At 48.6% G+C, this 10,000-nt stretch overlaps 1 protein-coding gene and 2 long non-coding RNA genes across 11 annotated transcripts in view; 1 reads left to right on the top strand and 2 right to left on the bottom strand.

Moving 5' to 3' along the window:
• Positions 1 to 608: 608 nt before the first annotated feature.
• The window catches only part of LOC127003480 (titin-like), a 39,845-nt gene continuing 30,453 nt past the window's right edge, over positions 609 to 10,000 (bottom strand). For all 9 annotated transcript variants that reach the window (XM_050870211.1, XM_050870212.1, XM_050870217.1 and 6 more), the window contains 5 exons: positions 7,096 to 7,287; positions 4,877 to 5,053; positions 3,661 to 3,747; positions 2,655 to 2,860; positions 609 to 2,535 (listed from right to left, as the gene is read on the bottom strand). In XM_050870211.1, the coding sequence (XP_050726168.1) occupies positions 2,295 to 2,535; positions 2,655 to 2,860; positions 3,661 to 3,747; positions 4,877 to 5,053; positions 7,096 to 7,287 (903 nt within the window). In that variant the 3' untranslated portion in view covers positions 609 to 2,294. The remainder of the gene's footprint in view (positions 2,536 to 2,654; positions 2,861 to 3,660; positions 3,748 to 4,876; positions 5,054 to 7,095; positions 7,288 to 10,000) is intronic.
• LOC127003482 (uncharacterized) lies at positions 7,687 to 8,278 on the bottom strand. The gene is made up of 3 exons (XR_007757087.1): positions 8,130 to 8,278; positions 7,907 to 8,017; positions 7,687 to 7,794 (listed from the first exon to the last, which is right to left on the bottom strand). It is a non-coding gene; the product is annotated as an uncharacterized LOC127003482 (long non-coding RNA).
• LOC127003483 (uncharacterized) lies at positions 8,480 to 9,161 on the top strand. The gene is made up of 3 exons (XR_007757088.1): positions 8,480 to 8,620; positions 8,662 to 9,030; positions 9,074 to 9,161. It is a non-coding gene; the product is annotated as an uncharacterized LOC127003483 (long non-coding RNA).

The following is a 10,000-nucleotide window of genomic DNA, read 5'->3' as shown; positions in this document are numbered from 1 at the left end:
AATATAACGTTAATTTTCAACCTTTTCTTTCAGGTGGAGAGAACGACAGACAGACACACAGACAGACAGACAGACGGACTAATATCTCCACACCTTAACAAGCACGCAGAGGTCAAGATATCGTGTGACCCCGCCCTCGAAAGTGACCTTGAGAGACCTTGTGAGTGTTATTTTTGGTCTTTTGTTTCTTTCTTAGTTCGTCTATTCTATTTATATGTCTTCATTTTTTACCTTATTTCTTTTATTTAAGTTCCCCTTTATTGTTTACCTCTAAGTGTACGCCTGTTTGCTTTTACCTTTATTTACAGCAAAGGACAGCTCAAGGGCAAAAAAAGAAGGAAACAATAATAAAAAAAAGCTTGCTATTTATTTGTACGCCTATTTTTATATATGCCTGTTTATTGTCTACTTTATTTGTATATCTGGTCATCTTTTGCCTTTTTTTTTTACTTATATGCCTCTTTATTTTTTATGCCTGTTTACTTTTACTTTTTTTATTACAGCAAAGGAGACAGCTCAAGGGCAAAGAAAAAGGAAACAATGAAAAAAAAAAGCCCGCTATCTATTTGTCTACCTCATGTTGGGATAAGGAAAGAAAACCAGAACCATTTGTGGGTATAAGTTTATAACACTCCCTTAAGTATTGTGTTACCGCGCCTACACACACGTACACACAGGCACAGGTGCACACGAGTCATGTAACGTACACGTCCACACGTATCACAAGGTCACAAGGGCCACTTACCTGACCAGTCTGGCGCGCCGGCTGGTCAGGTCAACATTGAAGGTGTGTGTTTGGGTGGGAAGGGAGGGTCGTGTGTCGTGTAAACAGGAGTTGCGTGTCCGTGTGTTTGGGGGACGGAAGGAAGACAGGTGTGTGTACAGGTAGACCTTTGATTACCGATGCTGCGTCATGAAGAAAAGAAAGCCATGCAATGTGAGATGAGGTAAGGTCACTTTGTACATTGTGAACTGTTTGTCGGTGACTTGGTGCGTCTTGTCAGGAGGTAAAGAAAGCGTGCAAGAGTGTGTGAGTGGCGGGAAAGTTTGTAGTGGCGTGTTGCGTGCGCGAGACAGTGTAATGGAGCGAGGTGCGGGGCGGGGAGGGGGTTGGGTGTGTGTGTGTGAGTGTCGTGTTGGGCGCCTCACGCCGTGCTAAGCTACACACATGGACGGGCAGGCAGTGCCAGGCGGGGCTTAGGCCGCGGGGGAAGGGTTAACGATATATCCTTGTGCGGGGGCGAGGCGTGGCGGCGCGTCAGCTACGCTACGTACACTAGGAACAGGAGGCTGACGCGCCGGGCTGCTACTAACACCACTACCACTACTGATGCTGCTGCTGCTGCTACACAGCGCTGCGGCGTGAGGGCGCAGTGCCGGGCGTGAGGGTGCTGCGGCACTGCGCCCCGCACGTACCGAGCAGAACACACAGAACGTTTCTTCAACTTGTAATGACTAACAACAACATTAACGAGTCAGTTACAGGACGGGCGGGGCGGCGGGGGCCGTGCGGGGCCGCCACCGCCCCGCCCGGTGGGATCCAAATCTGAGTGTGAGCGTCGCGGGGCACCCACGCCCGCCACGCCTTACGGCGGGCGGCGGGCGGCGCGCGGGGCGGGTCGGCCGCCACCGTCCTCGTCGGCAGCGGCGGCGGCCCGTCGGTGCCCGTGTAAGAGTGTCGCACGGAGCGGCGGCGAGGCCCGAGGCGTCGCTGCTCCGATCAAATGACTAGAGTATACTCATCCCTCTTATAAAAGGCTTACGTCTAGGGGCGCGCCCTCAGGCGGGGCGCGGCCGCCGCCCCAGTACGGCGTGCGGGAGGGGCACCGCGTCGCCGGGCCGCGAGGGGCGGGGCGGCGGCATCTGCGGGACTGGAATGCTCGGGGACGCTACTTCCTGAGCGGCAGACGGACTGCGAGCGGCGTAGCGTGAGTCTGTGTCTCCATGTGGCGTGTGGCGACAGGCCTCCTCAGGGTCTGCCGCCCGCCCCGCTCTCCACCTGCAGGTCACGGCGGCGCCAGGGGTATGGGAGGCGGTGGGGGCGGGGACAGGGCTCGGCCGGGCGCCCATTGGGGAGGTTATCCTCCCCGGGCGTCAGGCTGGCTTCGGTCTCCAGTAGGGGTGTGCCCTGCGGGGCACTAAGCGGGGGTAGGGCGGGGGCGTGACCTGCGGCTCCGCCATACTCCCGCCTGCAGACGGTGACGAGCCGCGCCTCATCTCAACATATCACACGGTGAGGGGCGGCGCCCCGCTGCCCGGGCACGGCGTGGCTGCCGGCGGGCGGAGCGTGGTGCTCAGGACGTGCGGGCCGTGGCGCCGGCCGGAACGTTGCCCCGGACGGGCGGGGCGGGCACGGGTGCTGCCCCGCGGGCCTTGGAGGCGGGGGCGGCCAGGGCGGCGTCCACCAGGCGGCGGTAGCGCTCCAGCAGCTCCGGCAGGTCGGTGCTGATGGCCTCGTCGATCTTGGTGAGCGGGCAACCCCGGAAGTACGAGCACGTGGCCTTGAGCGTCTGGAAGTCGTACAGGTTGTGGACCCTGCGGGAAGAGAGGCGGTGAGAGAGAGAGAGAGAGAGAGAGAGAGAGAGAGAGAGAGAGAGAGAGAGAGAGAGAGAGAGAGAGAGAGAGAGAGAGCGGGGAAGGGTAGCCCTACTCACCTGAAGAAGTCCCTGTAGACCTCTGGGTCGGGCAAGTCGTAGCGCGATATGTTGGTGAGGAGGCTCATGCCCTCGTAGATGTTGTAGGTGTGCGGGTTCTCGATGATGTCCTCGGCCAGCTTGTGCTTGGAGGTGAGGAAGCCCTTGTTGCGGAAGAAGGTGGTGAGGTACGAGTCCACCATCTGGGCGTGGTTCCTCACACGCACCTGCCGGGGGGGAGGGGGTGAAGGTTAGGTAGGTGTTGGGGGTAAGAGGAAAGGGAAAGTGAGACGCATGTGTGGGAGGAAAAGTCAGATGTGTGTCGGGGGTAGAGAGTGAAGCGCGTGTTATGTGTGTGTGGGCGTGAGTATGGGCGTGTGTAGGTGGGTGTGTATGGAGGGGAGGGGGCATGAGTGTAAAGGAGGGGTATTTAAACGCAATAAAAAGGATTACGTGAAGTGTCGGGCCATTATCCGGAGATAGGAGAGGTGGAGCGTGCGTGTGCGGGGGCGTGCTTGCGTGGGACGTCAGAGCGTGGGTGTGGGCGTGAGGCTGTCAAGTGTGTAAGAGGAATAAGTAAAAAGATGAAGGCGTGTAGGTGTTTCCGTAATGTTGATATTGATATGCGTGGCCGTGTGTGGGCGTGGGCGTGGGTGGGTGTGGGGGTGCAAGTGTGTGCGTGGGGGGGGGGGGGGGTGATGTGGGGGGGGGGTTATATTAAAGCCAAAAGTACAACCATAGAAGTAAGAAAGTAACAAAGAAAAAGTAAAAAAGAAAGCATTAAGGAAAGGAAAGGAACAAACATTAAAGTAAGAAAGGAAGGAAGAAAAAGAAAAAGAGAAAGCATTAAGGAAAGGAACAAAAACAAGGAAAAGATCAAAACACTAAAGAAACACAAATAAAACAATGTAAAGGAGAACAAAACAATGGAACCCATATTACAGTCAACCCCCTTCCCCCCTTACCCCCCCCTCCCATCCCCCCCACCCCCTGCCACCCCTTCTTCAGGTCTTATCATGTTACTTACGGCGTGTCGGCGGGCGATGGCGATGCGATTCTCCACTCTTGAGTTAATGGCGCTGGCGAGGTCGGTGAGCATCGCCTCCTCTTGTGCCTGTGAGAGGAGGAGGAGGAGGAGGAGGAGGAAGAAGATAGGAAAGAAAAGGAAGAGAAAGGAAAGGAAAAAGGAAAGAAAAGTTAATAAAAGGAAAGGAAAAAAGTTGAGATAAGAAATTGACAGAAAAGATTTGGAAAGGAGGAGGAGGAGGAGGAAAGGAAAGGAGAGGAAGGGAAGGAAGAGAAAGGAAAGGAAAAATGAAAGAAAAGTTAATAAAAGGAAAGGAAAAAAGTTGAGAAAAGAAATTGACAGAAAAGATTTGGAAAGGAGGAGGAGGAGGAGGAGGAGGAGGAGGAGGAGGAAAGAAAGAAAAGGAAGAGAAAGGAAAGGAAAAAGGAAAGAAAAGTTAATAAAAGGAAAGGAAAAAAGTTGAGAAAAGAAATTGACAGAAAAGATTTGGAAAGGAGGAGGAGGAGGAGGAGGAGGAGGAGGAGGAGGAGGAAAGGACAGACAAGGAAGAGAAAGGAAAGAAAAGTTAAGAAAAGGAAAGGAAAAAAGTTGAGAAAAGAAATGGACAGAAAAGATTCGGAAAGGAAAGTAAAAAAGTGAAGAATGTCAAAGGAGGAGGAAAGAAAAGAAAAGAAAGGGAAAGGAAAAGAAAGAAAAGAAAAATGTGTCAATACCGGAAAATCACACACACACACACACACACACACACACACACACACACACAAACACACACACAAATCTTATACCCCAAAACAAACACACACACACACACACACACACACTACGCCCCCCACCCTTAAAACCCCCCAAAACGAACTCCTCCTCCTCCTCCTCCTCCTTTTATGCCTCTTCCTTGTCCTCCTTCACCTCCTCCTCTTCGTCCTCCTCATCCTCGTCCTCCTCCTCCTTCTTTTCCTTCTCCTCCTCCCCTCATCCTCCTCTTCCCTTTCCTTCTTCTTCTCATCCTCCTACTTGTCATTCTCCTCCTCCCCTCCTCCTCCTCTTCCCTTTCCTTCTTCTTCTCCTCCTCCTTTTCCTTCTCCTCCTCCCCTCCTCCTTCTCCTCCTCTTCCCTTTCCTTCTTCTTCTCATCCTCCTATTTGTCATTCTCCTCCTCCTCATCCTCTTTCTCCTCTTCCCACACTACCTCCCCCCCAACCTCCCCCCCTCACACCCACCTGGAAAAGCTTGGCAGGGGCGCCGCTTCGGTAGGGCTGGGAGGTGAAGGAGCCGGCGTACACGGTGGGGGGAGAAGACACGCCCAGCAGGGGACTCAGGTTCCAGAAGAGGCTGCCCTGCACCTTGATCAGCTCCTCGGAGGGCACCTGGTCGGCCTTGTTCAGCAGGATGCGAGTCTGTGGAGGAGGAGGAGATGGAGGAGGAGGAGGAGGAGGAGTAGGAGGGAAAGGAAGGAGGGGAAAGACGAGGACGAAGAGGATGGGGAGGAGGAGAAAGAGGAGAAGGACAAGTAGGAGGATGAGAAGAAGGAGGAAAGGGAAGAGGAGGAGGAGGAGGAGGAGGAGGACGAAGATGAGGAGGACGAAGACGAAAGCGAGAAAGAAGAGAGGGAAAGGGAGAGGGAGAAAGAGGAGGAGGTGGAGGAGGATAAGGAAGAGGAGTAAAAGGAGGAGGAGTTAGTTAGTTTTAGAGAATCGGATGTTTGGAGGAAAAATCAGGAGAGTGGGAGAAGAAAGTGAGAGAAGGAGAGAGAAGTCGTGACTAATTGGAGGTGAACAGAGAGAGAGAGAGAGAGAGAGAGAGAGAGAGAGAGAGAGAGAGAGAGAGAGAGAGAGAGATCACCCCCACATACATTTTTGCTTTTTCTCCTTTCTCCATTTTTCTTCCCGTTTTCAAATTCTACTCCCTTCCCATTTTCATTTTTTTGGGTCTTGTTTTGTTCCCTCGTTTCTTATTTTCCCTCTTTTCATCGGTCTTTACTTTCGTTTTCCTTTCCTCCCCTTTTTCCTCATCTTTTCCTCTCTCCCCTCCTGACCCGCCTTTGTCGTCTCTCTCTCCAATCATCTTCCTTCCATTCTAATCCTCTTTATCTCTGCCATTTCAATCTCCTTTTCTTTCCCTTCCTTTCTTTTCACTTGACCACGAATTTTTCCTTTCACTTTCCTTCCTTTCCTCCGTTTTCCCTTCTCCCTCTATTTCTTTTTCTTTAGTCATCTTCCTTCGATTCTAATCCTCTTTATTTTTGCCATTTCAATCTCCTTTTCTTTCTCTTTCTTTTTTTTTTCATTTGACTTCGAATTTTTCCTTTCCTTTTCCTTCCTTTCCTTCATTTTCCTTTATCTCTCTATCTCTCTCTTTAGTCATTTCCTTTATATTCTAATTATCTTTGTCATTTTAATCTCCGTTTCTTTCTCTTCCTTTTTCACTTGTCTCCTTCAGTTCTCCTTCCATCCTCATTTTCCCTCCTCTCACACTCTTTAACTGTTTCTCTCTCCCATCCTCACGCCATCTCCAGCATCCCTCTTCTTCCCCTCTTCTCCAGAATCCCTTCATCGCCTCTCCCCTCATCTAAATCCCATCTGGTCGCCTCTATCGTTGTTTTTCCCTCCCCTTTATCCTCACTTCGATCCTTTCCCTCTTTTTATCGTGCTCTGTCTCTTTCTCTTTCTCTTTCTCTCTTTCTATCTATCTATCTATTTATTGTTTACATATCTTTAGTTTTCTCTTTCTCTGTTACTGTTTACTCTCTTTACTCCTTTCCGTTACACACACACACACACACACACACACACACACACACATACACACGCACACACACGCCTGTTGCCTATCATTCATATCTGTTCCTCCCCCTACACACCTGACTTCCCCCCTACACACCTACTCCTACTCTTACACACCTGAGCTTACCCCTTACAAACCTGCCCTTGCTCTGAAATACATCTGTCTCTCTCCCCTTCTGTCCACACCTGTCCCTTTACACACCTGTCCTTAATTCACACATCTGTCCTTACCCCTTATGTCCATACCTGTCCCTTCATATACCTACCCTAAAGTAAAACACCTGTCACCACTCAGTCTGTCTACACCTGTTCCGATCACACACCTCCCCTTAATTCAAGCACCTATTCCTTCCCCTTTCACACCTGCCCCTAATTCAAATACCTGCCTCTCTTAATAAAACACCTGTCCCCCAATTTTTAACTCTGCCCACGTCTTTCCATGCACACCTGACCCCACGCACCTCCCCTTAATCCAAACTTCTAATTCCACACCTGTCCCCTCACACCTTCCCCCCTCACTCGTTTCATTTCAATCTCCGTGTCTTTCCCTTCCTTTTCCTCCACTTCTCTCCTTCAGCTTTTCTTCCTTCCATCCTCATTTTCCCTCCTCACACACCCTTCTATTGTCTCTCTCTCTCTCCCATCCTCCCACCCACCTGAGCCTCGCGCCCCTTGAGCTGGTCGAGCACCGCCTCCAGCTCGTATCCAGCGTCGAGCTTGGTATAGTCGAACATGACGAGGATGAGGTCGGCGCGGTCGATGAACCATTGCACCACGTCGTTGAAGGGGTACAGCCGCTCCCCGGGCCTCCTCATCTCCAGGATCCCCGGCGCCTCCACGAAGGTCACCTGCGGGAGGGGGACATTGGTGACCTGACCTTGGATGGTGTAGGGGACGGGGGAAAGAGCTCTGGCATGTCTTTAGTGATGGGGATGGCGAGGAAGTGTATGACCTTTGCTAGTGTTTCGGAATGCTGTAGGAAAGTTTTTGTATTGGTAAAGGTCATGAAGAAGCTATTTTGACCTTTTTTAGTATGTTTGGGATGGCGAGGAAGTGTATGACCTTTGCTAGTGTTTCGGAATGCTGTAGGAAAGTTTTTGTATTGGTAAAGGTCATGAAGAAGCTATTTTGACCTTTTTTAGTATGTTTGGGATGGCGAGGAAGTGTATGACCTTTGCTAGTGTTTCGGGATGCTATAGGAACGTTTGTGTTTTGGTAAAGGTCATGAAGTAGCTATTTTGACCTTTTTATAATGTGTTGGGGATGACGGAGAAGAGTTGTGACCTTTTCTAGTGTTTCGGAATGCTATCGGAACGTTTGTGTATTGGTTAAGGTCATGAAGAAGCTATTTTGACCTTTTTCATAGTGTGTTGGGGATGGCGAGGAAGTGTATGACCTTTGCAAGTGTTTCGGGATGCTAGAGCAACGTTTGTGTCTTGGTAAAGGTCATGAAGAAGCTATTTTGACCTTTTCATAGTGTGTTGGGGATGGCGAGGAAGTGTATGACCTTTGCTAGTGTTTCGGAATACTATAGGAACGTTTGTGTATTGGTAAAGGTCATGAAGAAGCTATTTTGACCTTTTGTATAGTGTATTGGGGATGGCGAGGAAGTGTGTGACCTTTGCTAGTGTTTCGGAATACTATAGGAACGTTTATGTATTGGTAAAGGTCATGAAGAAGCTATTTTGACCTTTTGTATGGTGTGTTGGGGATGGCGAGGAAGCGTTGTGACCTTTGCTAGAGAGTTTAGGGATGCTGAGGACCTTTTGTGTGGTGATAAAGGTCATGAAGAGGGACTTCTTGACATTTCTTAACATGTTGGAAATTTGTGACCTATCCTTGGGTGGCGATAACACTAACAACCTGTGATAAAGTTCCAGGTATACACGTGGTTAATTATCTACCTGTAATTAACACCAGGTAAAGGTATGGCAGAGGGTAAACACTCGTAAAATTGAAGAATAAATGGGAGGTTAAAAAAAAAGAGAAATGACAGTGGATTGATAAAAGGGAGTAAGATAGACTGATAGAATGAAGGAAGTAAGATAAACTGAAAGAATGAAGGGAGAAGCAACACATGGAGATAATAAAAAAGAGGAAGGATGATATAATGATAATAGGAAGTAGGATAGACTGAAAAATTAAGAGAAGTAACAAAAAGGAGGGAAGAAAAAGAGAAAGGTCAGTGAAGTAACGAAAAGGAGGGAATGAAAAAGAGAAAGGTCTGTGAGGTAACGAAAAGAAGGGAATGAAAAAGAGAAAGGTCAGTGAAGTAACGAAAAGGAGGGAATGAAAAAGAGAAAGGTCAGTGAAGTAACAAAAAGGAGGGAATGAAAAAGAGAAAGGTCAGTGAAGTAACGAAAAGGAGGGAATGAAAAAGAGAAAGGTCAGTGATGTAACGAAAAGGAGGGAATGAAAAAGAAAAAGGTCAGTGAAGTAACGAAAAGGAGGGAATGAAAAAGAAAAAGGTCAGTGAAGTAACAAAAAGGAGGGAATGAAAAAGAGAAAGGTCAGTGAAGTAACAAAAAGGAGGGAATGAAAAAGAAAAAGGTCAGTGAAGTAACAAAAAGGAGGGAATGAAAAAGAGAAAGGTCAGTGAAGTAACAAAAAAAGGAGGGAATGAAACAGAAAAAGGTCAGTGAAGTAACAAAAAAAGGAGGGAAGAAAAAAGAGAAAGGTCAGTGAAGTAACGAAAAGGAGTGAAGAAAAAGAGAAAGGTCAGTGAAGCAACAAAAAAAGGAGGGAACAAAAAGAGAAAGGTCAGTGAAGTAACAAAAAAAGGAGGGAAGAAAAAGAGAAAGGTCAGTGAAATTATTTAAATGAGTAGGAAAGACTAAAAAATAAAGAAAAAAAAGTAACACAGAAAAATAATACAAAAAAACAACAACGGTGTAATAAATAAAGTAGGAAAATATGAAAAAAATAAAGAGAAAAGTAACATAAAGATAATAAAAGAGACAGAACGGTGGAATATGATAGACTGAATGAATAAATAAATGGAAAAGTAAAATGGAGATAATAAAAAGAGACAGGACAGAGGAATGGAGGAGAAATATTGTTTTAGAGAGAGAGGGACGCTGGAGTGGAGGGAAAGGAGGAAAGGTTTGTTAAGAGAGGAGAGAGGGAGAGAGGAGAGACACGGGAAGAGAGAAGGGAGAGAGATGTGTCAGAGGAGAAGAACATGGAACCGGGTAATAGGGAGAGAGAGAGAGAGAGAGAGAGAGAGAGAGAGAGAGAGAGAGAGAGAGAGAGAGAGAGAGAGAGAGAGAGAGAGAGAGAGAGAGAGAGAGAGAGGAGAATAATGGAGGAGGAGGAGGAGAAAGTGGCAGAAAGGAAGGGTGACAGGGAGAAGTGGCCTTGCTTCTTCAGGAGTAGAAGGAGGAGGAGGAGGAGGAGAAGAAGGAGGAGGCGGAGGAGGAGGAGGAGGAGGAGGAGGAGGAGGGGAGGAGAGTCTAAACTGAGCAAGAGAGAAACTTTACATAATAGAAAAGGGAGACTATTGACTTAGAGAGAGAGAGAGAGAGAGAGAGAGAGAGAGAGAGAGAGAGAGAGAGAGAGAGA

This window comes from Eriocheir sinensis, chromosome 25 (assembly GCF_024679095.1).
Source record: "Eriocheir sinensis breed Jianghai 21 chromosome 25, ASM2467909v1, whole genome shotgun sequence".
Lineage (NCBI taxonomy): Eukaryota > Metazoa > Arthropoda > Malacostraca > Decapoda > Varunidae > Eriocheir > Eriocheir sinensis.
This window is presented reverse-complemented; position numbering and strand designations above follow the sequence as displayed.